Source organism: Hylobates moloch, unplaced genomic scaffold (genome assembly GCF_009828535.3).
Source record: "Hylobates moloch isolate HMO894 unplaced genomic scaffold, HMol_V3 SCAFFOLD_1, whole genome shotgun sequence".
In the NCBI taxonomy this organism is placed as follows: domain Eukaryota; kingdom Metazoa; phylum Chordata; class Mammalia; order Primates; family Hylobatidae; genus Hylobates; species Hylobates moloch.
Window position 1 is genome coordinate 216,211,349 of NW_026652276.1, and position 27,782 is coordinate 216,239,130.

At 48.5% G+C, this 27,782-nt stretch overlaps 1 protein-coding gene across 2 annotated transcripts; it reads left to right on the forward strand.

Annotated features, from left to right (window-relative positions):
* The first annotated feature begins 606 nt into the window (after positions 1-606).
* STRA8 (stimulated by retinoic acid 8) lies at positions 607-27,782 on the forward strand. 2 transcript variants are annotated; one of them, XM_058435850.1, is made up of 10 exons: positions 2,556-2,604; positions 9,246-9,473; positions 11,439-11,514; positions 11,983-12,067; positions 13,965-14,128; positions 14,191-14,266; positions 15,159-15,444; positions 20,874-20,947; positions 24,184-24,295; positions 27,537-27,638. In XM_058435850.1, exons 2-10 carry the CDS (start codon positions 9,282-9,284, stop codon positions 27,609-27,611), a joined length of 1,140 nt encoding a protein of 379 aa, XP_058291833.1. In that variant the 5' UTR covers positions 2,556-2,604; positions 9,246-9,281; the 3' UTR covers positions 27,612-27,638. The 2 variants fall into 2 exon arrangements, with proteins under 2 accessions (XP_032609437.2, XP_058291833.1); XM_032753546.2 differs by lacking the exons at positions 2,556-2,604; positions 14,191-14,266 and adding an exon at positions 607-731 and having other exon boundaries at positions 9,276-9,473; positions 13,980-14,006; positions 27,537-27,782.

The following is a 27,782-nucleotide window of genomic DNA, read 5'->3' on the forward strand; positions in this document are numbered from 1 at the left end:
CTGAGCCTGGGGAGAAGACTCTTCACAGGGTTGTCCCTGAGGATGCTGAGCACAGTAAAGTCTCAGTATAGGATCCATCACTCTCATTTTAATTGGAGGATAAAAAGATAATACAGCCTGAGGTCCCTGCCTTTCATTTCATGAAATGGATAGACACTAACAAGGAGAACAAATTCAGAGGGCTATTCCTCCTACCAGAAAGTTAGGCCCGAGGAGCACAAATAGGGGTGGCCATCCCGAGTTGGTGTGAATGCAGTGACCTTGGAAGGCTTCCCGGGTGTTGAGCTGGATCTGCGAGGAGGGCATGTTCTCCAACTGGGAGAGAAGGAGAATATTTCCTGGGATCTCTGCTGGGTTAGAGTATTTCAAGACAGGATCTATGCCACCGTGCAGGAGGAAGTTCAGGGCAGAATCTATGTTGCTGGGAGAATATTTCAGAGAAGGATCTATGTTATTGTAGGGGGAGGGCATTTCTGGACAGGATCTATGTTCCTGTGGTGGGGAGGGGGTGTATTTTAAGGCAAAAGTTTTGCTACTGGGAGGAAGGGGTCAAGGTCAGAGGGTGGTGGTGTGTGTGGATGTTACCAGGGATAACTCATTGTATCCAGAGCTAGTGAGAGGCCACCAGGAGGCCCCCAGTGTTCATGGGCAGAGCCTTCTGCCTTGCAGCTATGGGGAAGATTGATGTGGACAAGATCCTCATTTTCAATCAAGAAATCAGGCTGTGGCAGGTAAGTAAGCTTCTTAGTAACTTTCCCCCCAGGACTACATTTTTTCTGGGTGCACATCTGCTTGTGTGTGTGGCAGTGCTTGGGGCGGGAGGTGGGGTGACTACATGAAAGGTTGCGGCAGGTCAGAGGTCAGTTTCCAAACCACTCTGTGTCATCTCGGTGCAAGGATACGGCCCCCCACGACAGAGCTTCACAAACTCCTAGGTCCCCAGCAACACTGCAGGTAGGGCTGGTGGTGGGAGGTTGGTGGTGGGAGGTGTGGGCAGGCCCAGGAGAGAAAAGTCAGGGAGTAGGGGTGGAGTGGGGCAGTGACAAGCTCCTTAAAGCCCTGAGCGACCTAGGTCAAGGGCTGCATGAGAGCCAGAAGGGGGGCAGCGACCCAAGCAGAATTTTGGAGTGAAATGAACATTTTAAATTTTCCTAGAAAGGCCTGTCTCTACAAAAAAATTAAAAATTAGCATGGTGTGGTGGTGCGGGCCTGCAGTCCCAGCTACTCAGGAGGCTGAGGCAGGAGAATCGCTTGAGCCCGGGAATTCGAGGCTGCAATGAGGCTGCAGTGCACTCCAACCTGGGCGACAGAATGAGAACCTGTCTCAGGAAAAAAAAAGTGCTAGAATGGGAGAATGAGAATTGACCCTTACTGGAAGGTTTTTCTGTTTTTATGCGACGGTTTCTTTATATGTGGGACATCAATCTCATTGACGTCAAACTTCATGAGTGTCTAAGCCTGCCAGGTACCCTATTGCGTGCTTTCCGTAGGGGCTCGTTGATAGTCCTCTCAGTCCCTGAGAGGTGGATTCTAATCCGGAATCCCCTGCTACGCCGCTAAGCCTGTGACCCCTGTTTCACCCCTGCCTCAGGAGGGAAGGAGCTCACCCATCAGATGGCAGCAAGGGGGCGCCTGGGCGGAGCCATGCTTCTTGCACCGTGCACCGGCCCTGAGCCGGGCACTTCGAGGGGCTTGGTCCTGCCTCTGCTACCAAATGTGCAGGGCCTCGCTGGTACCCCCACCAGTGTCAACCAGATATAGTAGGATCACGAGCATCACGAAATATTTCAGGATATAAGCATACAAGCAAAAAGAAGCCTAAACGAGAGTACATCTATATTTGGGGAGCAAAAATGATTTTTTTTCCAAACTGAAAGAATACCTACTTCCTATTACCCAGAGTGAACCCCTTTTCTCTCTTATTCTTGATATTTTAATCTGAGCTATTAAAGGTTCCTTCTCTGCACCCCATTTTCTCCCCCCATCCTCTGTTTCTTCCTGCCTTATTTAAAATGCTATTCCCCTCTCTCCTTTTATGCGTTTATTTCCTTCATGCCGTTTTCTCATGTTTTCGCTTGAGACAGCGAGCCTGGTATTTTGATTCCTTTATCTAAGGGGTTTTCCCTAACCCTCAGGACAACCCTGTAAGCTGGTGCCATTGCGCTATTTGAGAGATGAGAAAACTGGGGCTCAGTGCCAGGTGAGTGGAACCAGCTGGAGGGCATCTACTTAGACCTCCTTGGACACACGAAGGCTGTGTGGAGCCCCTGAGCTGATTACTGACGCGGGGGTCCCCTCCCTGACCCCTCGCGACCCTGCGAGGTGAGTCAGCCCCGCCCCTCCCTTTTCTCTCTCCTCCCTTTTCTGTCGCCTTCGGACAACTTGTAACACTGTTTCTTCCACTGCCCACACGCCCATTGGCCCGTCACCGCGCATTCCCATTGGCTGTGGCGGCCGGGGACAGGGCCGCGATTGGTCCCCACCCCTGTAACGAGGTGCCAGGTCTGTTTTCTGACCTTGACAGGAGCCGCGATCCCCACTCCGGCGCACGAAGCCGGGTGACTGCTGTCCCGGGAGTGGGGACGTCGCGTGCACCGTCGGCGAGTAAGTATCCTTTGAACGCTCCTCTCCAGAAAGGTGCCCTTGGGCATATGAGTGTTTGTGTAGACATGAAATAATTCAGTGCAGTGGAGCCAAACAGGTGAACTTTTAGCGCGGGGTTCACAGGAGCCTTTTGTATCCGTCATCGTGGCTACCTACATTTTTGAGACTGATTCTGGATGATGGTGATTATTATTATCATTTTAAGACGGAGTTTCGCTCTTGTCACCCAGGCTGGAGTGCAATGGCGCGATCTCAGCTCACTGCAACCTCCGCCTCCCGGGTTCAAGCGATTCTCCTGCCTCAGCCTCCTGAGTAGCTGAACTACAGGTGTGAGCCACCACGCCTGGTTAATTTTTTGTATTTCTAGTAGAGACAGGGGTTTCACCGTGTTGGCCGGGCTGCTCTCAAACTCCTGACCTCAGGTGATCCGTCCACCTTGGCTTCCCAAAGTTCTGGGATTACAGGCATGAGCCACCACACCCAGCCAATTCTGGATTATGTTTACATAATTTGATATAGATAGAGAATCAAAGGAAGCTGTCTGTGGATTGTAGTACATTATCCAGTGTATTATATTGTCTGGGGCTTGCTAATGAGAATGGATCACACTCAAATATTTTGTGGACTGATGCTTAAAAATGAACATTTCTCTGAAACTTGGAGAAGGTGAGGGCATTTTTTTAAAGTTTAGTCTAGGGAGTTTTTTAAATGTCAGCTCTGAGTGGATATTAAATAGTATTTTAATAGGAAAATATGTGGTAATGAAAGTATGCTCTGCTTTATAGATGACAATTAATAAAAAATATGTCATGTGACAGTGTTAATCCTCACAAAATGCCCTTTTAGAAGAAGGTATCAACAAAGCGGCCTTCTAACTTTGTTAGACTGAAAGGTTATGTTTGGCAAGCTGATCTCATGAACAAGGTTGAACACAGCAATAAGTTTTGGTTTTGTTTGTTCACTTGTTTGCTTTTAGACAGAATCTCACTCTGTCACCCAGGCTGGAGTGCAGTAGCACGATCTCAGCTCACTGCAACCTCTGCTTCCCAGGCTCAAGTGATCCTCCCAAATCAGCCTCCTGGGTGGCTGGGACTACAGGCACATGACACCCGGATAATTTTTGTATTTTTTGTAGAAATGGGGTTTGGCCACGTTGCCCAGGCTGGTCTCAAACTCCTGAGCTCAAGTGATCCTCCTGCCTCAGCCTCCCAAAGTGCTAGGATTACAGGCAAGAGCCACCGTGCCTGGGCAGCAATAAGTTTTTTAAAGGGGAAAATATGTTAGAGCTATGGCCATTCTGAAAGGCCTAGTATTATTTGGGGCTCCAGTTTCCTCCAGAATAAATGGGCTTTGCACAGAGAAAGTGTTCAGTAAACATTTGTTCATAAACGTAAGGAAGTCTCCAAAATTCCTTAAGATGAAACTTCTCATACAACTATGTGCTCCATACCCCACTTCTATTGGTTTTGAGTGGCTTATGTTTTATTATTATTATTATTATTATTATTGCTCCAGATGCTCATAGAATCATGATCATGACTTTTTTTTTTTTTTTTTTTTGAGACAGAGTTTCACTCTTATCGCCCAGGTTGGAGTACAGTGGCATGATCTCGGCTCACTGCAACCTCCACCTCCTGGGTTCAAGTGATTCTCCTGCCTCAGCTTCCTGAGTAACTGAGATTATAGGTGCCTGCCACCACACCGGCTAATTTTTCTATTTTTAGTAAGAGACGGGGTTTCACCATGTTGGCCAGGCTGGTCTCGAACTCCTTACCTCAAATGATTCGCCTGCCTCGGCCCCCCAATGTGCTGGGATTACAGGCGTGAGCCACCGCGCCCGGCTGATCATGACCTTTTAAAAATGAAAACGTTCAGACTATAATCTAGTTAAAGAATTTTTACCTCCTTTATGCAGATAAAGAAATTAAGGCCAGACATGGTGGCTCATGCCTGTAATCCCAGCACTTTGGGAGGCCAAGATAGGAGGATCACTTGAGCCCAGGAGTTCAAGACCAACCTAGGCAACATAGTGAGACCCCATCTCTACAGAAAAATTTAGCCAGGCCCAGTGGTGCATGTCTGTAGTCCCAGCTACCCAGGAGAGTGAGGTGGAAGGATCACTTGAGCCTAGGAGTTTGAGGCTGCAATGAGCCTAGGGGTTCAAGGATGCAACGAGCCATGAGCTTGCCACTGCACTCCAGCCTGGGCAATGGAGCAAGACCATATCTCAAAAGAAAGAGGAAAAAAAAAAACTTAAGAACTAGAGGCCAGAGGTGGTGTCTCATATTTGTAATGCCAACACTTTAGGAGGCTGAGGCGGGAGGTTCACTTGAGCCCAGGCATTCAAGACCAGCCCGGGCAACATAGTGAGATCCCATCTTTATTTTTATATGTATATATATGTGTGTGTGTGTGTGTGTGTGTGTGTGTGTGTGTGTGTGTGTGTGTGTGTGTGTGTGTGTGTGTGTGTGTGTGTGTGTGTGTGTGTGTGTGTGAACTAGACAGATTTCTTGCCTCATCCAAAGTCACAAGGTCACAAGGTTGGTTAGCCTGAAGATATGGTTATGACCCAGGTCTCAAGCCAATCCATAACCCAACTTGCCTTTCCCTTTACCAGCTCATCCCATCTTTGACTGTCTCTGCATCATCCTTAATATTAGCTTCCTTCAAACTACTATCTCTGTACTGAGTTTCCTCAATTCTTGCTCATTTTAGATGCCCGAACATTCACATTCACCTCTCCAAGCATGCCCAGTTTTCCAAGTCTGGATAGGATATCCAGCTTCTTCAACCTGTATAATCTTCACTACCTTTCTTAATTAACATCACCTTGAAAGAGATTTTGAAGGCTTCTCAATGGCATGCAGAGAGGTCTTTTGGGTTAGGGTGGAACTAAGATGTTATTTCTCCTCCGCCCACCAAGCTTTTCTCTTAATCTTTATTTTCCTTTAGCTCATTCAACCCAGTGCCTCTGCCCTTGAGAGATTTTTGTCTTAGTAGTCCAGGCAATAGAATTCTTAGTGGTTTTAGTTTGGGAGAGGCAGCCAAGAAAGGGAAGCTTGAGTTAATCATCTATGTCTATGCATGGTACCACTTCCTGGGAGGGACACAACTGATGCTTGACACACAGGTGCCGACCAAAGATTTTACTAAGTTGTTGCCAGAACATGATTGAGTTAGAAACCAGTGTGGCCTGGGACTGGGAAGCTCATTAAAGGAATTGGGACTTAAACTGGGAATTGAAGGGCAAGTTGGCTCTAGATCCATAGAAACTGAAGACAGGGGCAGAGAGAGATGGTATTATAGATGGAAGAAGGGGCAGTGGGTCATGGAATAAAGATTGGTGAGCAGGGGAGCAAACCAAAGGGGCAATTGGGAGATTCTGAGTTTTCAAGGCTATTAAAATGCAGTTCCAGGCCCTAGGGAGGTTCCAGAGTATTTTCTCTACTGTGGTATAATTCCTTACACTGCTGGGAGCAGTTTCTTCGACATACTTTGCAACTGCAGAGGGCTTTTAGGAGAGCCAAGTTTTGTTTTTAAAAAACAGATCACTTCTTGATCTCATTTTTACAATAGTTAGCTCCCCCTTTCACAGTATGTTTCATTCCCCCTTCCTAGCCAAACGGCTAATCTTGGAATAAGGCGGAGGATCCTGCCCTCCTCTCCCCATCCTAGACAGTAACTTCTGAGGCACTTGTTCCAGGCGAGCCAGCCCTTCACACAAATCACAGGTGCTGATGGGACAGACCCAAGCGTATTATTAGATAAAAAGAGCTCTGTCCGCCGGGCGCGGTGGCTCACGCTTGTAAACCCTGCACTTTGGGAGGCTGAGGCAGGCGGATCAGGAGGTCAGGAGTTCGACACCAGCCTGACCAACATGGTGAAACCCCATCTCTACTAAAAATATAAAAGTTAGCTGGGCATGGTGGCGCGTGCCTGTGATCCCAGCTACTCAGGAGGCTGAGGCAGGAGAATCGCTTGAACCCGGGAGGCGGAGGTTGCAGTGAGCTGAGATCACGGCACTGCACTCCAATCCAGGCGACAGAGCGAGACTCCGTCTCAAAAGAAAAAAAAAAAAAAGAGCTCTGTCTAACAAAGATCCACCTAAGACTCTGTCAGGGCCACAGACAAGAAAAAAATTCCAAGTCAATCGAAATAACTTGGAAAGAATGCCTTGTGCGGATCATAGCACAGTGGTTCCTAGTAGTGAGCAGGAGGCAGGATCTAGAGGGAAGACACTGAAAATCACTCAAGGTCTAATTAAGAGTAACATCTCCAGGGCTTGATTCTGCCCTTAAAGCAGAGGAGAAGAGTCATCTCCCATCTTTCCTGCGGTGTGCCCCCTCCCTGAGCCAAGGCGGGGGTGGAAATTTCCCCCAGCTCCTGAACAGGTGGCGCCTGGGGGCAGGCAAGATGGAGGCCATGGCTTCAGGCAGCTTGGCCAGCATGGTCTGGGGCTGTCCCCGCCCCTAGGGGCAAGCAGCCCTGGCGGCCCCTAGAGGCGACTGGTGGGAAGTCTGCCCCCTATGGGGGAGGCAGAGGACTGCACCCTTGTCCAAGGCCGAAACTGTCCACACAGCCATCCAGGAATTTCAGGCTGAGCGTGTTTGGGCAGAAGGGAGGACAGCCGGCACTGGCAATGGGAGAACTCCATATTCCCTACAAGCCCAGAGGCCTTTGGTGTTAGTATCCTGAGACTGTTAGAGAACTTGAGGTCCTGGGAGGAACCTGTTATTTTTATATCTCTGTTCATGTAGAACAGTGCTTCCCACCCGCTTTGCTTTTTCTGTATGTTAACCTAAATCCCCTGGTGTCCAGACACATCTGCTACTCCTTAATTTAAACAAGTAAAAACAAAAAACAAAAAAAAACCTATATTCTTCTGTTCAAAAGTTTCTCATTTTCCCTGGGCAGTTCAAAATCTTCACAGTTTCACTGTACTTCCTATTAAAGATTAGTTGGTATCTGGAAATTGAAGACCATGAAGGCATAGGCTTTAATCTAACATAACCCTGGAGCTGGGCTTGAGGGGCCTCTGCAGATTCGTGCTGTTTTCCCTTGGAAGATACCACAGTGTAACTCCTGGTAACAGATGTGACAGAGACATGCAGGGACCAGCATGGGCAACCACAGCATCACTGTTCCCATCTTCCTGCCCTGTTCCAAAAAGCAAAACAAGGGAAAGTCGATACTCTGGGGAAGAGCAGATTATTGATGAGAAATTGTTTTCTGACCTAAAAAGTGTTTCAACATCCCACACTGCCTGATTGGGTTTACCATCTCGTTGGCCTATTTTCCGTACTAAAACATAGTGGGAAAGGTGTCTTCCATCTCCCTTCCCCATAATCCCTTAATGAAGATTCTGTTTCCTGCTGCTGCCAGCTGTGGTGATGCTTGACACACAAATCAAAAGTTAGCGGTGGCTCTCAAATTGTGAAAGTATAACAATCACCCTGGGAACTGCACGCTGGGTTCAGATCCAATGTTTTCAAGGCAGGGCCTGGGCATGTATATTTTCAACAGTCTCTGCAGGTGACCCTAACATACCTCAAAATTAACAAACCCCTGGCGGAGGTCATGCATTGTCTCTGTACGGACTGAGCTCAGCGGGGAGTGGACCTAGCGGAAACCTCTCACTGTAATTCATCAGAAACTCCAGCACTGAGCACCTAATGGGGGCCAGGCTCTGTGTTATGCACTGAGGGTACAGAAGTGACGAAGTCGCGCCTCTCTGTCCAAAGAGCAGGCAGGCTAGTGGGGAGTAGATCTCTGAGTGGTGGGGTGAGGCCTGATGGAAGGGTCTATGGCTCAGGTAAAAGGCCCTGGCCCCTGTATCTTATCAAAACAATTACATGTCAGTCCCAGAATCGCCTCTCCTAGGGAAGGGCTTCTGGCTTGTAAGCTCAGATGTAACAAAGAAGGACACAGTGATCATCTCCAGAACCCACTAGAGTCAAGATAAGGCAAAATGGCTTTCAATTCTCTGTCATCGGGTAACTTCTTGCTTGCACAAGTGGTAAAGTGAATTTTCTTGTTTTCTTTTTTTTTTTTTCCTTGAGGTATATCACAGAAAAATTCACGAGTCTAAAGTGTACCCCTTGAGGGATTTTTTTTCATATGCATACACCTGTGTAACTACTACCCACATCAAAGAGGGGGCATTCTTAAGGTAGAAAAGACCTCACAGTGGGGACAAGTACCTGTTCGGCTTTGAACAGACTAAAGTAAAGCCTGAGATCTCAGGGTATGGCTGCTCTCCTTGGCCAAGCTTAAAATTAACCCCTGAAATTAACGAGTGTCTGGTGAGTACCTGCAATGTGTTGGAACCTTTCGAGGTAAGTTCCAGGGCCCCTCAACTCTTAAGTCCTATATGGGTGGTTTGCAATTTTAGGAGTTGAATTTCAAAAACAGAATTCGTGTTGACCCTGTATAATCTCTATCTACTTTTCTTAATTAGCAATTGACCAACATCACCTTCAAAGGGCTTTTGTAAACTTCTCAAATTTCTCTCACTGTAAATCTTGCCAATAACTGAATTCATGAGGCAGCGAATTTGGGGCCTTTACTTGGGAAGGGTACCTCCTTTCTGCCTGCCTCAATTTGCCTTCCTTTTCCTTTAATATTGTATTTTTATTATCTAGGGCAAAGAAAAGCATAATATTACATTACAGCTTATAATGGCAACCCCTGAAGAAAACAGCAATCCCCATGACAGAGCGACACCCCAGCTGCCAGCACAGCTGCAGGAGCTTGAGCATCGGGTGGCCCGGAGACGGCTGTCCCAGGCCCGCCACCGAGCCACCCTGGCAGCGCTCTTCAATAACCTCAGGAAGACAGTGTACTCTCAGTCTGATCTCACAGCCTCAAAGGTATGGGGACCTGGAGGAGGAGAGGGGACATTTCCACGGGGGAGGAGACGTTTTCACGTGTGGAGGGACTGCGCTGCAAGGCAGGGACTGGCCTGGAGCTGCCACTTCTGCTGGGGTAGTGACAAATGCCCTAGACAGGGTAATTTATAAACAACAGAAGTCTATTGCTCCCGGTTCTGGAGCCTGTGAAGTCCAAGACAAAGGTGTCATCCGATTGGGTGTCTGGTGAGGGCATGCTCCCTGGTTCATAGACAGGGCTGTCTTGCTGTGTCCTCACATGGGGGAAAGACAAACAGGTTCCCTCAGGACTCTTTTATAAGGGCACCAATCACCTTAATCACCTTCCAAAAGCCCCCACCTCTTAATACTATCATATCGGGGATTGGGTCTCAACATACTAAATTTTGGGGGGACACAAACATTCAGACCACAGCAGGTGAAGAATCATCTTTCCACCCTACGAACAAGCCCAAGATGCTGGAAATCAGTCAGCCCCTGGTTCCAAGTCCTTGCTGACCCAACAGCATCAACATGAGCTCTGGGACTGGGGAGAGCAAAACACGTAGGAGTGCTCAGGGAGCTTGCAATCCACCGTATCATCATGCAGCTGCGGTTCCCTTCACTTTCTCTTTGGGCTGGCAGAGCACTGTGACTCCAGCCCCACTCAAGTCTCCTTTTTAGGCACCCACCAGAATCCTTGGAATGTAGAATGTCAAATCCCAGGCTGCTCTGCCCCCAGCTGCTTTGGGGTCCCCCCATGCCCACCCCACACTCTGGCCACGTCTCACTACAGCAGTTCCCTGAGCCAGGCCTGCCTCTCATGGCCTCTGTGTCTCTGCCCCTGCAGTTAGCTCTGCCTTTGGGATTCTGTGCACACTTCAAAGCTGGGCTTGGCTCACTCTGCTTAGCTGCCCTGCTCCATGGAATCTTCCGGACCCCTCCAGTTGGACTATTCCTTCCTCCTTGTACATTTCCACAGCCCTTTGCTTCTACCCCTTGTTAGTACCTACTTAATTCTATCTTGTGTTATGAGGGGTTGTTTCCATGCTTGTCTTACCTGTCAGAGGTCAGCACCCTGAGAGTGTGGACTGTCTTATGTACTCTGTATCCCTGGGACTTAGCACACAGTTTTGCCCTTGTACATGCCCAAGGGATGCATGCAGCCTCTGACAGATATAGATGGTCAGCCTAATAAACAACATTTAGCATTTCTCATTTTTGAATAAACTTGCTGTTACCATTTTGACTTTAATAATGTTACATACAGGAAGGAAGGAGGGAAGAAGGAAGGAAGAGGAGGGAAAGAAAAAGGAAGGAAGGAAAGGAAGGGAGGGAGGGAGGGAAAAAAGGAAGGAAGTTGGAAGGAAGGAAGGAAGGGGGGAGGGAGGGAGGGACGGAGGGGAGCAGAAGGGAGGGGAGGGAGGGAAGGAGAGAGGGAAAAAGGGAAAGAGGGAAATTTAGAGTTCAGGTTGACAGCATTTGATAAGTTTTTAGATCATCTGGAGCATATGCAGTTAGCAGGTAAAAATAGTGGGAGAATAGGACATTTAATATTAACTAGCCCTTTGCACAAGGTTACAACTGAGCTGAAGTCTAGCTCTGCTTTGTGCAAGCTTGGGGTTGACATTCATGCAGAATGCGCCTCTTCCATCACTCCTTATTCCACCTTCAAGCCGCCTCTGTAGTCATTTGCCTTTCTACAGCACTAGCAATTTGCTGAATAAAGCTTAACTCTTTCTAAATCCTTTGGCATTTCGGTGAGAACCCATTCCTAGGCTACAAACAAAACTTCATGCCTCCTGTGCATCAGAACAAACTTCCTATTCTTTTTACTGACAAGGTTAAGGGATGTGACTTTGCATCTGAGGGAGTGTGGCCTCAGCCCTGGGAAGGGATTCCTGGGTCCACAAAACCAGTCTCTGCAGCGAGAGGCTGGCTTTCAGCATTGTCTCTGTCTATCCTCAGTGGCAGGTTCTGAATAAGGCAAAGAGTCATATTCCGGAACTGGAGCAAACCCTGGATAATTTGCTGAAGCTGAAAGGTAATAGATCCCTACTTGCCAATCCCATCTCCCTCCCTGAGAAAACTGGTTCTGTTTTTCTACTGAAAACAGAAGTCGGGTTACAATGAATCAACGAATATTTATTGAGGGCTTACTGTGTGCCAGGAACTGTGCTTGGGCCAATGTTGAGGGACCCTGTCCTTAGTGAGCCTGCAGTCCAGCAAGACCGGCCAGGGTCACCAGGCCATGAGACTTTGATGAGTTCCCTACTGGAGTGCTGCCAAAGGCACCTGATCTCATCTTCAGAGGCCAGAGGAAAAGTGGGCTGCTGCTTGTCTAAGGCTCTCCCCTCACATCTAGAAGGAGAAACTGGGCCCTCGTCTCCCTAATGCTGACCCTGGAGGGTTCAGGGTCCCACTCACAGCCCACCTGGGCCAGAAGGGTGGGAAAGACTCAACAGAGGCTTGACTTTTCTCTTTGTGTTCCTGGCCTTCAACTCCCCGATAGCATCCTTCAACCTGGAAGATGGGCATGCAAGCAGCTTAGAGGAGGTCAAGAAAGAATACGCCAGCATGTATTCTGGAAATGACAGGTAAGACACCACAAACCCCAGGAAGCTGGGGACCTGCTGTGTCCTCACAGCCATCAGTACTGTCTGGTGGCAACTCACCCTTCCTCTCCAGCCTGCAGAACCATCAGGGCTGCTGCTCACCATTCAAAACAGCCATATGCTGGAGACCATTCCTTTCTCTTTTATTCTAGTAACATGCATCAATTTTTTCCCAATTATAAAAATGGGAAACATGCTTATCACAGACTATGCAGAAAATACACAAAAGCCAGAAAATAGAAAACATATATTGTCCCAGAACTCAAAGAAAATCAATGTTAATTTTCAAGAAAATCCATCAAGTTTTTTAAAAATGTTGCACATTATTCTTTAGAGAAATGAGACCATAGTGTTTACATTATATTATAGCTTTTTCTATATATATTTTTTAAAGCCACAACTAATGGCTTTCTTGGAGGATACATATGACAATCAGGAAAATGCAAATCTCAGTCTATATTCCAAGCCTCCTGGGAATCTAAGAAAAGCTAACTTAAACTTCAGCAAGGAAAAGGAACCATGGTACACCCAGGTGTCACAAATGCTGAAAGGGGAACATTATTAATATGTCACATTCATACTTTGAAGGAGAAACTGATTTGAGAAATGTACTTTTATGATCTCATGGTTTTTTGTTTTTGTTTTTGTTTTGTTTTGTTTTTTGAGATGGAGTCTCGCTCTGTCACCCAGGCTGGAGTGCAGTGGCATGATCTCAGTTCACTGCCATCTCTGCCTCCCAGGTTCAAGAGCTTCTCCTGCCTCAGGCTCCCAAGTAACTGGGATTACAGGCGCCCGCCATCACGCCTGGCTAGTTTTTGTATTTTTAGTAGAGGCGGGGTTTCACCATGTTGGCCAAGCTGGTCTCAAACTCCTGACCTCAAGGTATCTTCCTGCCTTGGCCTCCCAAAGTGTTGGGATTACAGGCGTAAGCCACCGCTCCCAGCCGAGCTTGCTTTTTTGACTCAACATGGTACCTTGGGGATTATTCCTGTAAGTATAAAGAGATCCTGGGTGCAGGTCCTGACTTTTCCAAATTATATCCTATTGTTTCATTCTCTTCAAGGTGTCTTTTGAAGAGCAGAATTTGCAAATTTTGATGAGTCCAATTTATCCTTTTTTTAATAGACGAGCTTTTTGTTTAAACCTAAGTATGTCATTTTTTCATGTTATTGTAAATGACGCTTTTTAAAATTTCAATTTCCAATTGTTCATTGCTACTATGTAGCAATATTATTGATTTTTATATTCTGATATTGTCTTCTGCAAACTTGCTAAACTCCCTTCTTGGTTCTAATGACATGTGAGTAGATTATTTGAGATTTTTCTACACAGATAATCACACTGTCTGCAAATAAAGACAGATTTGTTTCTTCTGCTCCAATGTATATTCCTTTAATTTTTTTGCTTGCCTTACTGGACTGGCTAGAACCTCCAGAACAATTTTGAATAGAAGTAGTAAGAGTGGACAGTCTCATCTTATTCCTGATCGAGAGGGGAAACTGTCTTTTGCCATTAAGCACGATGTTAGCGGTAGGTTTTTTGGAGATACCCTTTTTCAGGTTAACAAAGCTCCTTTTTATTCCTAGTTTGCTGAGAGTTTTTATCATGCCTGGATGTTGATTTTGTCAGATGCTTTTTCCGCATCTATTGAGGTTTTTCTTCTGTAGTCTGTTGATATGGTGAATTGCATTGATTGATTTTCAAATGTTGAACCAGTTCTCTTGCATTCCTAGGAAAAAGCTCATTTGGTCATGATATGTACACCTACACACACACACATACACATACATGTATACCTGCTAAAGTTGCTAAGAATTTCTTGTCCATGTTCACGAGGGATATTAATCTATAGTTGTCTTGTTTCTGTTTTCTTTCCCAGCCTGCTTTCAAACAGTTTTCCTCAGAATGGTTCCTCCCCTTGGTGCCCAATTGAGGCAGTCAGGAAGGGTGCTGAGGAGGAGGAAGATGAGGAAGAGGAAGATCAAGAAGAAGAGGAGGAGGAAGAAGAAGAGGAGGAGGAGGAAGAGGAGGAGGAGGAAGAGGAGGAGGAGGAGAAGAGGAGGAGGAGGAAGAGGAGGAGGAGGAAGAGGAGGAGGAGGAAGAGAAGGAGGAGGAAGAGGAGAAAAAAGTGATCTTATACTCCCCAGGCACTTTGTCGCCTGACCTCATGGAATTTGAACGGTGTGAACAGTTGGGTGGGGTGGCTTTGTGCACCCATGGAGCTCCCTCCCATGGGGAAGAGGACAGAGGCTCCGGCTGGGGTATGCTGCAACTGTGTACCCCAGCTGGAGCGCATGGTTCAGACTAGGCCCTGAATCACGAAATCTCCAGGATTTTCATATGGGAGGGGCTCAGGGGCAGGACTGGCAGAGAGGCTAGAGAAATAGTCTCGAAGCTACATTAGCATAGCACATACACTCATACAGTGTTTTTACTTAGACTGAGTGTTTATTTGGGGTGCCTTGTGGAGGGCACAGCTGATGGTGATTATGAGGGCTAACCCCTCTCTCCCTCAAAACACATACCCCCACAAGTCCGCACTGCTCTTATAGTAGGAAAGATGGAGAATGGCTGGCTCAGACGTCCCTTGCCACTGCCTCCTCCATAGACTCAAAGCCCCTCAGCAGCCATGTTGGCTTCCAGAGGAGTTGGCTCAATAGCAGGAGGCTCTCTCCACAGCCGAGCCTGACTTTCGGGCTGCAGGTTAAAGTTGGAGTCCTAACATGCCAGCACATTCATGGGCTCAGAATTTTCAAGAATATTCCCTTAGGATGAGAGCTGAGGCAGCTACGCCTCTTATCTGCTTCTGTCTAACACAGAAGGCTTCATGGGCAGGGACTGGGAGAACTTGGGGAGGGGCCCCAAAGCCCAAGTCTATGTCCTTCATGGCCCCCAAGAAGGCTGCTGCTCTCCAAGGGCCAGGGGCGTGCAGAGTCAGAGAAATCTAAGCCCTTGGTGAGCCGTGGCGCCGTGGCCGGGCCTGTGTGCTGGGGTACACGCCATGAACCGAATCCCGAGGAGACACTTCGAAAGGGAGCTTTAGGGGTGCGAGACGGCGCCGCTTCTGTTCCAGGTATCTCAACTTTTACAAACAGACGATGGACCTTCTGACTGGCAGCGGGATCATTACCCCGCAGGAGGCGGCGCTGCCCATCGTCTCCGCGGCCATCTCCCACCTGTGGCAGAACCTCTCGGAGGAGAGGAAGGCCAGCCTCTGGCAGGCCTGGGCGCAGAAGCACCGCGGCCCTGCGACCCTGGCGGAGGCCTGCCGAGAGCCGGCCTGTGCCGAGGGCAGCGTGAAGGACAGCGGTGTGGACAGCCAGGGTGCCAGCTGCTCGCTGGTCTCCACGCCCGAGGAGGTGAGCAGGCCCACCGGGGTGGCGTGGATGGGGCGCAGGAACCACTCTCGCCCTCGCCCGGGGACACCAGGGCTTTGCATTTAGCAGGTTGGAGGTGCAGTTTGCCTTGTGGCTCCCAAGGTAGGTTTCTGATTTTCTTTCTTTTTTTCTTTTTTTTTTTTTTGAGACGGAGTCTCGCTCTGTCACCCAGGCTGGAGTGCAGTGGGGCGATCTCGGTTCACTGCAAGCTCTGCCTCCCGGGTTCACCTCATTCTCCTGCCTCAGCCTCCAGAGTAGCTGGGACTACAGGCGCGCGCCACCACGCCCGGCTAATTTTTTGTATTTTTAGTAGAGACGGGGTTTCACTGTGTTAGCCAGGATGGTCTCGATCTCCTGACCTCGTGATCCGCCCGCCTCGGCCTTCCAAAGTGCTGGGAACTCAGGCGTGAGCCACCGCGCTTGGCCGGTTTCTGATTTTCTAATCCCTGGGCCAGGGAACAGCATTTGTTTTTCTGCGGTTAGTTTCCTGGCCTTTCCCTGGGGATGGCAGAAGACAAGGCTTGGGAGGTTGTCTCAATTGGGATTCTTTGGGCTGCCAGGGCCTGGATTATTAAACCATGAAGAAATGCACTCCTCACACCCGGGGAGGTCCGAGGCAGGCGGAGGAGCTCACCATGTCCGCGTAGATTCGGGCCTCCCTTGGCTCTGCTCAGTTTCTTATCTTTCCCTACCCTCCCCACCTCCCCCGGCCCTGTGGCTGTGGAACGGCAGCTAGAGCAATCCAACTGTCATTCTTCCTACTCTACATCAGGTAAGACAAAGATTTCCTATGAAAGCTCTTTCTTAAGAGTTAAAGGGCCGGGCGCGGTGGCTCACGCTTGTAATCCCAGCACTTTGGGAGGCCGAGGCGGGCGGATCACGAGGTCAGAAGATCGAGACCACGGTGAAACCCCCTCTCTACTAAAAATACAAAAAAAAAAAAAAAAAATTAGCCGGGCGTGGTGGCGGGCGCCTGTAGTCCCAGCTACTCGGACAGGCTGAGGCAGGAGAATGGCGTGAACCCGGGAGGCGGAGCTTGCAGTGAGCCGAGATCGCGCCACTGCACTCCAGCCTGGGTGAGAGAGCGAGACTCCGTCTCAAAAAAAAAAAAAAAAAAAGAGTTAAGGAAGAACTTTTCCAGAACCGCTCCTCCCCTCTCATTGGCTGGAACTGGCCAAATTGCCAGCCTGCTGAGCCAATGACTGGCCATAGAGAGGATCACACTTGGACCAATCAGATCCAGCCCTTGAAAGGCGGTCAGTTCCCACCCCAAAGAGCACTGGGACAGCTCTGTGAAGGGGAGGTTACCACAACTGCTACCGTAAATACATTTCTCAGCGTTCAGAACGCTAGTCAGAATGGCCGTGGCCATAGTCTGCAAAGCAGAGCATCAGGTAGCATTTGAGGTCGCCCTGCAAGGAGATAAAAGTGGGCTCACAGCTGCTTTTCCAGTATGAGGACAGCCTCAGAACACTGCTCTACCACACGGCCCGCGCTCGCTCCTCTAGCCCAGGCGCAGCCGATTCGCACTCTGCACATGCCCTGTGCTTCGTGGACATTTAGCATCCAAGGCTTCTGCCTGATACATGCCATCCCCTTGCCCTGACTTTCCAAATGCTCCTCAGTCGGGGAGCCTTTGAGGAGACGACATGCTAGTTTCCCAGTGTCTCTCTGTGGAGCCTTAGGGCCAGAGAGCTTTCGATTGTCTCTGACCCTGGAGTTACAGCCCTAGAATGCCTCCGTTTTATAGAAGCTTCCTCAGCTATCAGGCCCAAGCCTGGAGAACGACAGAGGTGTCACCCATTCCTGTCCTTCCAGTTTGCAGGCCTAACCAGCAGTGTGACTTGCCCAGAACTCCCAGCTCCCACTTCAGTGACTGTATCTCTCTCATCACACATTTTTTCACATTACTCTGTCTTTTGGTCACCTGTTGATGGTCAACCCTACATTATTTCCCCTGATGCTTCTCAACTGAATCACCTGTGGAGTTTTTTAAAAGTCAGGTGCCTGGCCAGGCGCAGTGGCTCACGCCTGTAATCCCAGCACTTCGGGAGGCCGAGCAAGGTGGGAGCAATGCTTGAGTCCAGGAGTTTGAGACCAGCCTGGACAACACAGTGAGACTGCGTCTCTACTAAAAACTTAAAAGAGCGGTGTGGTGGTGTACACCTGTAGTCCCAGGTACTCAGGAGGCTGAGGCAGGAGGATCCTTTGAACCCAGGAGGTCAAGGCTGCAGTAAGCTATGATCGTGTCACTGCACTCCAGCCTGGCAACAGAGCAAGACTATCTAAAAAAAAAAACTCAGGGGCCAGGCTGCTATCCCAGACACACTGAATCAGAGCCTCTGAGGGTGGGGCCTCAGGATCTGCGTTTTTAACAAGCTTCCCTCGTGGCTGGTGCAGTGGGTCCTATTGGAGGGAACTCCTGGTGCAGAGGTTCAATGGCCTACCAGCTACTGCCTTGATCCTTTCCCCGACTTCCAAGCATTGGTCCACCAGACTGTGGCTTCTGATCTGGTTTTCCTCTGATGTTGGGTCCACCATGAGAAGATGTGGGTTCTGTTCCATGATGGCTCAAAAAAAGCCAGATGATTAGGACCTCATACCCAAGGCATGTATGAAAGGGCAGCCAACAGATGTGTTTACAGCCCCAAAGTGCCAAGCCCTGGAGTCTCACACGAAGAAAATGAACGGAAAATACAATCATGGGCTACATAAAGATGTTTTGGGCAACAACAGACCACATATACAATGGTGGTCACATAAGATGATAATGGAGCATATATGGAAACCTGATATATGGCACTTGATATTGGCATTGCACATCAAGTAGGGGAAATAATTGATATTCAGTAATGGAACTTGGATTTTTGGTTTTCCATATGAAAAAATATGTATACATAAATATATGGGCTGGGCGTGGTGACGCCAGTCTGTAATTCCAGCACTTTGGGAGGCTGAGGTGGGTGGATCATCTGAGGTCAGGAGTTGGAGACCAGCCTGGCCAAAATGGTCACACACCATCTTTACTAAAAATACAAAAATTAGCTGGGCGTGGTGGCGAGCGCCTGTAATCCCAGCTACTCGGGAGGCTGAGGCAGGAGAATCGCTTGAATCTGGGAGGTGGAGGTTGCAGTGAGCTGAGATCATGCCATTGCACTCCAGCCTGGGTGACAAGAGTAAAACTCTGTCTCAAAAAAGAAAAGATAAATATATGTATATATGCCATCTAGGTTTGCATAAGTACACTCTGTGATGTTCACATGACAAAGTTGCCTAAGGACACATTTCTCAGAACTTATCCCCATCAGTAAGTGATGCATGACAGTATCTACCAAATGCCTGAGCAATTCTGCCAAACTTGACTGTGCCAGCATGCACACTTCCTCAAGAAGAACACATCCAAAGAGAAAACAACCAGAATCTAATGTCTCCAAATTATGGAAACAGCTTTTCTGGGTTTTTCAGGGAGGCCTTTGGGCTGATGTTTTTTGGGTATTAAGAGAAGCTGGCAGCAGATTCCCTCAGCTGTGGCCAGAAGCAGGGCTCTGCCTGCACTGCTGTGCCCAGGTTTAGGCCAGGCCAGGGCTGGGCGATAAGGTAGGCAGAACAGAGAACTCCCATGCCCAAGGCAGGGACAAAGCCACAGTTACTCCTGCTGTGCAGTGACACTGCTGCAGCCCCTGGTCCACCTGGAGAGGTTCTGCTGCAGAACTGTTGTGTTAGAGGCCAGCAGCAGGGTCAGATGGGCCCAGGAGGCTCTGGACTGCTCCATTTCAGTTCAGAGATGAGCTGCCCTGTGAGTGTGGTGGCACTCTGGAAAGGCTATGGAGCCTGGTCTGGGGTCCCCTCTCAGGCTGGCTTGTGAGGGGGATTTGCACAGGTGAGCACAATGTGTGGCCTGCAACTTTGGTGGGCTGATTGCTTAAGGACAGGAATTTCAGTTCTGGGCCCCTGTTTCAGGCCTGCCAGGGAGCAACATGTAGCTGATAGGCTTCAGAGCTGATGGACACTGAAGCACAGGTCTTTCTGTGGCCCCTTTCCAGATCCTCTTTGAAATGACCACAGAGATATCAAGTAGAAGGACAACAGAAAATGTCCGGAAAACTAAGAGAAGGGCCAGAGTCCCAAGGGATTCAGTTCCAGGAAGTCAATTGAAGGAAGACTGAAAGGGCAGACACCAATCGTCTTGGAAGAGCTGTGTGTTGCAGGAAGGGAAGAGGAGAGGAGAGACCCTGGTGGAACCTGCCAGTACCTGCCACCTCAGGGTCAGAGAACTTCCTCTCCTCTCCTCTCCTCTCCTAGGCGTGATTGCCAGTGCAAAGGGGATGTCAGTTAAAGTAAAGCATGCCCAATTCAATTTTTAATACAAAAACGTCCCATGCATGATTCAAAACATTCTTATACTAAAAATTGTTCATTCTTTATCTGAAATTCAAAATGTAACTAGGCATCCCGTATTTGTATTTGCTAAATCTGGCAGTCATGTAAGTGTAAATCATGTTTCTGTAACATATTTAATATTCTCTAACACATTAGGGGGAAGCAGGATGAAAAACTGTCTAAATAGCAAGATTCCAAATTGGAAATATATATTATAGACCTAGGGAAGTGACTGGAGAGAATTACATCAATGTGTCAACAATGGATATCTGGGTGGGATTGTTTCTCAGTAATTCTTATTTTCTTGATCTGTTTCTATTGTCCAAAATTTCCACAATGAACATGTATGTCTCTTATAAAGCAGACAATGTTCAATTATGTGCCAGGTATGTCTGTTATAAAGTGGATAATGTTCAAATGTAACTAGATACTTCACATACATTATCTTACTTAATTCTTGGAATAGCCCTGTGAGTAGACACTAATGTGATTCCTGTTTTATAGAGGAGGATTTGTGAGATGAAGTAACTCATCCCAGGTCACACAGCTAGCAAGGGGCAGGCCTGGGAGGTGGCCTGCCTGCAGCCTAACCCAGAGCCTTCCTGACCCTCTGGATTCAGCTGCCCTGGCATGAGACTGCTAGACTGGGGACCCTGGGCTCCAATAATCTGTCCACCTTGGGAGGTTTTGATGAGGTTTTTCTCAATGGTAAACTGAGGCTCTGGTAATTGCATCTCACACCTGAGCTCCCACCTTCTTCGGCAAGAGAAGTCACAATCCCCATTTCGTCCTGTCCCTCACAGCCACCTCCAGGGTTGGCAGTTTGTCCTGGGCACTCTAGAGTTTAGCATTCACCCCCTAGAAAGAACAGCAAGCAGAGCCCCTGGGTATGGGCCCCAGCTCTGACATGCATGCCCTCTGGGGTGTGGTGTAAAGAGAGAGCCTTTCCACTCATCTCTCCCCAGCAGCCCAGGGCAAGCATGAAATTGTCAAGTTATTTCCCACACATGACGTGCTGTGCTTTCTTTCAGATCCTTTTTGAGGATGCCTTTGATGTGGCAAGCTTCCTGGACAAAAGTGAGGTTCCAAGTACATCTAGCTCCAGGTGAGGAAGAGGGTATGAGATAGCATCATGTGCCCCGGTGTGGGTGGATGTGAGATTGTGTGTGTGCGGGCGTGTATGTGTGAGTTTGCATGTGCATGAATGTGGTAAGTCAGAGAGAGAGAGAGAGACAGAGAGAGGAGTGTGTGTGTGTGCACCCTGCTGGGGTGTTCAGGGGCCTCTCCTCTGCAGTCCCTAGATGGGTGTTATATTAGTCCATTCTCACGCTGCTACAAAGAACTACCTGAGACTGGGTAATTTATAAAGAAAAGAGGTTTAAGTGACTCACAGTTCCACAGGCTGTAAAAGAGGCATGGCTGGGGAAACTTACGATCATGGTGGAAGGCAAAGGGGAAACCTGTATATCCTCACATGGAGACAGGAGAGAGAGTGAAGGGGGAAGTGCGATACACTTTTCAAACAACAAGATCTTGTGAGAATTCTGTCAAGAGAACAGCAAGGGGGACATCTACCTCCATGATTCATTCACAACCCCCTCACCAGGCCCCTCCTTCAACACATGGGGATTATAATTCAACAGGAGATTTGGGTGGGGACACAGAGCCAAATCAGATGTGGTGCCTAATTCAGTGGGTATTCTTGGGGATCCACCTTTTTTCTGTGATTGGAAGTGAGCTGGTCCTAGGATTGTGTCATTGCCCTGGGGATGACATTATCTGTGGCATTTTCAGAGTAGAAAATTCTTCCATCCTGGCACAGGGCTGGGACATACCAGGTTATCAGCTGTAGGTTGTGGAAACTCATCTGTTCACTTTGCACCCTATTCCCAGTGTGTGTTAGTCCTGCTAACCTCCACTGAGGGCTGCTGTATCCCTGCCTTAAGTCCATTATATACTAAATGCCATAGGCCGGATGGCTTATAAACAACAGAAATGTATTTCTCACAGTTCTGGAGGTTGGGGAGTCTACGATCAAGGTGCCAGCAGAGTCAGAGCCTCGGTTTTTCACAGACAGCACCTTCTGGATAAAACTTCACGTGGGGTAGGGGCAAGGAATCTCTCTGGAACCTATTTCTTTAAAAAAAAAAATTTTTTTTTTCTAAGACAGAGTCTCACTCTGTCACCCAGGCTGGAGTGCAGTGCTGTGATCTTGGCTCACTGCAACCTCCACCTCCTGGGTTCAAGTGATTCTCCTGCCTCAGCCTGCCAAGTAGCTGGGATTACAGGTGCATGCCACTATGCTCGGCTAATTTTTGTATTTTTAGCAGAGACAGGATTTTGCCATGTTGGCCTGGCTGGTCTCGAACCCCTGATCTCAGATGATCCACCCACCTCGGCTCCCCAACTGCTAGGATTACAGGCATGAGCCACAGCACCTGGCTCTGGGGCCTGTTTTATAAGGGCACTAATCCCATCATGAGGGGCCCATCTTCATGCCCTAGTCTATGATCTCCCAGAGCCCCCCACCTCCTAACACCATCACCTTGGGGGTTAGGCTTCAGCATATGAATTTTGGAAGAACACAAACTATCAGTCTGTAGCACCTAGGGCAGCTTGCGGGCAGGTTCTCCCAGCTGACCTGGAAGGATAAGGCGGGGAGGGGGCTCTGGGGCACAGAGAATAAGGGCCAATATGCAAACAGGCATGGGCCCTGAGTTTAGGGGATTCTCTGAGTTCTGCAAACAGGGGTTGCTGCTTTTCATGGTGCTGATGGGAACAGATATGGAAGGAGGGGAGAAAAGGATAGCTGACCCAATGAAGTGGGAAGACACAAAATAGGATGTGAAAAGATTTTAAAACAAGAAGCAGCTTGACTAACAGTGTCCCAAAGGTGTGTTTTCTGAGAGAAATCCTTTAGGACTGAAATTCCCTTGCTGCTTTGCTTGAAAAACCTGTGGTCTTAGGGCCTGAAGGCACAGGTTCTTCAGATACCTGTGCTGCTATCATGGCTAAAAAGAATCCTGGACATTTATTTTTCTGCTTTGGGGGTGAGAGGGACATATCCTTGTGATCCCAATGAATAACTCATTGTGCTCTCAAGGGGAGCTTGGCCTATGGGTGCCTGTGAGGCCTTGGAGCCAAAGCCGTCCCTAGTAACCCAGCTGGCCTTTCAGCAGAGCTTCAGGCAAACCACACATCAGCATTTTCCCTCCATTCTCCCTGTTCCACCCAGGCCTAGATGGACTTGGGGAGAAGTGGGATTGTCAGAGGAGGGCTTTGTCCTCTCCAAATCGACCTTACAGAGTGACTCAAGCACTTCTCAGCTGTGAGTGGAGTTTCATTTTGCTTCAATTGGCTGGAAAAGACATTCCTGTTTCTGGCTGAGCTTGGACTGCAAAGACAACCATCGAGAAGCTGCCAGCCTGTCCTTGCCAAGCAATATTCAGAACTCCCTGCCCTGCTGATGGAACAGAAAAACAACCTATTAAAAATGTTCCACTTTCCCTAGAAAAGTCAGGGGTTGCTGACAGAGGGTTCCTCAGCTGACTGCAGTGCCTCATCCCGGGAGGAAGTGAGGGCTGCCTACTGACTCACAGTGAGTGCCAGCTGTCCTACAGACACACAGCCTCTGTGCTCTAAGAAGCCCTTTGAAGCAGGGTCCACATTGCAGGGCCTGGCTCTTAGCAGGCATTCCTAAATGTTGCATGAGCCCCTGCCACCTTTCCTGAAGGTTGAGCTAACTTATCATCTTCTGAGGCCCTGCAATAACAGTTGCTGTCAGCTTTTGAAGGATTTTAATGTCTGCTTCCAAACTGTGCTGCTTATGGTGACATAAGCTCAAGTCACACAGGACTTCTCCCCTTGTCCCAGGCAGGCAGGAGGAAAAGAGCCTGCACAACAGGCCTCCTTTCTGCACCAGGACTTGAGTTCCACGTTAGACCCGCTGAGCAGTGGCAACTCAGCGAACTGAACTCAAGATGTGCGGCGTGCTCCAGAGCTGCCTCAGCAGCCACAGTGGAACCAGAACCGTGGGGGCATTCTGCAGAAGATTGACTAAGGGATAGAGGAACTCTTGTTCCCTTGTTCCAGTGGCCACAGCTCAGAACACTAAATTAGGGCACAGGAGCCTGTCTCACCACAGTCTCGATTTTCCAGGAGATTCCAGACATGATATGTAAGGAGAGGTAACACAAACCTTTCAAGGAGAGGTCTAGGCTGTCTGAGAATTTACAAGTGCTTGGTTCATACTGTAACCCAAATCTTTCAGGGGAGGGGGAAGCAGAGTTGAAAGATCAGGATCCTGAATATTTGTTGTCTCTTCTTCCTTTCTGTTGTCAGTTCAGTGCTTGCCAGCTGCAACCCAGAAAACCCAGAGGAGAAGTTTCAGCTCTATATGCAGATCATCGACTTTTTTAAAGGCCTTAGCTGTGCAAACACTCAAGTAAAGCAGGTAGGATGGAGTAGAGGGCCGTGGCACCTCTGCCCACCTTGCTTAGATAGCAAAAAGGGCTCTTAAGGGCAGCCCCCTAACCAGAACTCACCCCAATCATACCATGAGGAGCCACTGGGCAGGGACACTTCATTCTCTCTGGCTTGCTCCATGGATGGTCACCTTCAGCCTGACGCATCCTATAGAATGAATGGAAGATAGCCAGGGAAACAGGAAAGACAGAGAGGTGTCCTCTAGGGCAGGGGTCCCCAACTCCTAGGCCACAGACCAGTACAGATCTATGGCCTGCTAGGAACAGAGCTGCACAGCAGAAGGTGAGCATGACAGCCTGAGCTTTGCCTCCTGTCAGATCAGTGGCAGCGTTAGATTCTCATAGGAGCACAGACCCTATTATGAACTGCTCATGCAAGGGGTCTGATTCTCATAGGAGCACAGACCCTATTATGAACTGCTCATGCAAGGGGTCTAGGTTGCTGTCTCCTTATGAGAATCTAACTAATGCCTGATGATCTGAGGTGGAAGGGTTTCATCCTGAAACCACCCTTGCCACCCCAGGTCTGTGGAAAAATTGTCTTCCGTGAAACTGGTCCCTGGTGCCATAAAGGTTGGGAACCACTGCTCAAAGGCAGACCGCGACTGGGAGCCCTTTGAAGCAGGAACCCGATCCCAGGGGCCTGACTCTCAGCAAGCATTCATAAATGTTGTGTGAACCCTTGACACCTTCCCAAAACGCTGGGCTATTTCATCATCTTCTACAGTCTTCATCATCTTCAGTAATATTTGCTGTCAGCTTTTGAAGGATATTAATGTCTGCTTCCAAACTGTTCCACTTACAGTGATATGAGCAGTAGGACTCTTGGTTAGGAGGGCCGTTCCTGGAAGCTTTTGTCGGAGAAGGGGGGTTATACCTGAGCCACAAGGGGGCAGGTCCTTTCAGATTCATAGCCATGGATTTTTCTTTACTAGTCTAGCAATAATACAACTGTTTATTTAAAAGGTAAGTTATAATAATAGCAAATGTTTGTCTAAAAATAGTCAAGACACCTGTTCAATAGGCTAAGGTATAACTTGCCCTTTTCCAACTAAGTCTTCATTTCCTTCTGCTGGGACCACAGCGAATCTTTACGTGGAGCCCTTCCTTGCAGTTTGCTCTCCCCTTCCCACCAATCCTTGGGTGACTGTCCTCTGGACCAGTTGTCCCCTCTTTCTCTCAGATACAGTTAAATTAGCCCATTTTATCAAGACTTTGAGAATAGACAAAAAGGACAATCTTTGCTTCCCCTCCTTCTCCACATATGGCAGAAAAGATAACAAGCAGGGATTCTAGTATCCATACAAAGCAAAGGTATGGCTGGGCGCAGTGGCTCACGCCCGGAATCCCAGCACTTTGGGAGGCTGAGGTGGGCAGATCACTTGAGCCCAGGATTTCAAGACCAGTCTGGACAACATGGCAAAACCTCATCACTACAAAAAATACAAAAATTAGCTGGGTGTGGTGGTACATGCCTGTAGTCCCAGCTACTCAGGAGGCTGAGTTGGGAGGATTGTTTGAGCCTACAAGGCAGAGGTTACAGTGAGCTGAGATCACGCCACTGTACTCCAGCCTGGGCAACAGAGTGAGACTCTCTCCAAACAACAACAACAACAGAACAAAGCAAAGATGCCAAACTTCAGCACTCCTAGGTTCCTGATGCCTCAGTGTTGCAAGAGCGGGCCCCAGAAATCTGTATTTGGAATGAGCTGTCCAAGTGGCTCTGGGGCAGGAGGACTCAGGCTTTGATAGACTCTGGTGTAAACAGAAAAGTTGCATTCACCTCCCAACCTCGCCATTGTCTTCCCGCTGGACAAGGGGCCCACATGATTTGCCTGGAGACTGTGGTCCCACCTCCCTGACACTCTTGATCCCTATTTCCCTGCCCCTATCAGGAGAGCATGGTGAATGGGAACTGCTTCTCCAGGGCAGGAAATGCTCAGTTTGTGGAGGTCATCCCCACTATCAGGATATCACCCTTGGGACCAGGTCCCACATTCATTAGATGGTTGACTGGGGTCAGGGATGCCACCTGGTTCCATGGGGATCAACCCTGATCTGCAGGGCCGACAAGTTACAGGGGTCATTTTCTGCTGGGATGGAGACAGACAGAAGGAGCAAAACCTCAGGAACATATTTTTAGAGGAAGAAGTCATGGAGAGTCCTGAGGTGTTGGCTGGGATCACTGTTTACAGTGTCCCTTTAGGGACTGAGAAACCCTTGCTAAGCAAACAGTGCTGCTGCTTTTTTTTTCACCCAGGCTGGTGTGTAGTCATGGTGTGATCTTGGCTCACTGCAACCTCTGTCTCCCGGGTTCAAGCAATTCTCGTGCCACGGCCTCCTGAGTAGCTGGGATTACAGGCGCACACCACCACACCCGGCTAATTTTTTTGTATTTTTAGTAGAGACAGGGTTTCGCCATGTTGGCCAGGCTGGTCTCGAACTCCTAACCTCAGGTGATCCGCCTGCCTTGGCCTCCCAAAGTGCTGGGATTACAGGCATTGAGCCACCATGACCAGCCGCAGTGCTGCTGCTTAAAAAAATATCATCTCCTAATAGATAACCCATAAACATGGCATAAAATTTACAAGTTACCAAAAGATATACAATGGACACTTAGTCTCTCTCTCTTCCTTGCTTCCTACCCCATACCCTCCCCCAGAGGCAACAACAGTGACCAGTTTCTTGTACACTCATCCAAAGATATTCTATAGATATTATATATTCTTTCAAACACAAATAGTAGTAGCCTATAGTACACATTGCTTTGCACTTTGCCCTTTGTAAATAGTGTATCCCACAGAGAGCGTGCTGTCTCATTATTTTTGTTGGAAATGAGCTGCATGGTGTTTCACTGGTGGGAGCACCGTGGTGCAGTGCACCATCTTCTATTGATGAGCATTGGGATAAAGCCTTATGAGGTCCTCTGTCTCTCTTGTGGGACCCTGGAAATCCCCAGGATAAAAAAGAAGCCAGTTCTGCTGTGTCCTTTCTGGAGGTCATAAAGTGCTAAGTTGAGTGAAATGGAAATGGGACCTTCCCCCTTAGAGCCTTTGCTTCCTGGCCCAAGCTGGAGGTGAAAATGCAGCCAAAGAGACATAGGATAGAGTCTGGGGGCTGGGCACACCAGAGTTGCAGGAGCCTTCCTATCTGCCTGGGGCCCGAGACCCACAGATAAAAAGTGAACCTCTTCCACCCTGTGTCTTGCAGGAAGCATCCTTTCCCGTTGACGAAGAGATGATCATGTTGCAGTGCACAGAGACCTTTGATGATGAAGATTTGTAATGCAGAAGAGGAGCTGCGAGGGGAGGGACTGAACGAGGTGGGCAGTTCCCAAGGTTGAATGCTGGCAGCTAAGGTTGCACCTGCCTTGGCCTCCAAGACTCTTTGGAGTGGGTTGTTCCAGAAGCATTTTGATGATTTTAGTTTCTGATTATTATAAAGTATAAGAGAAGC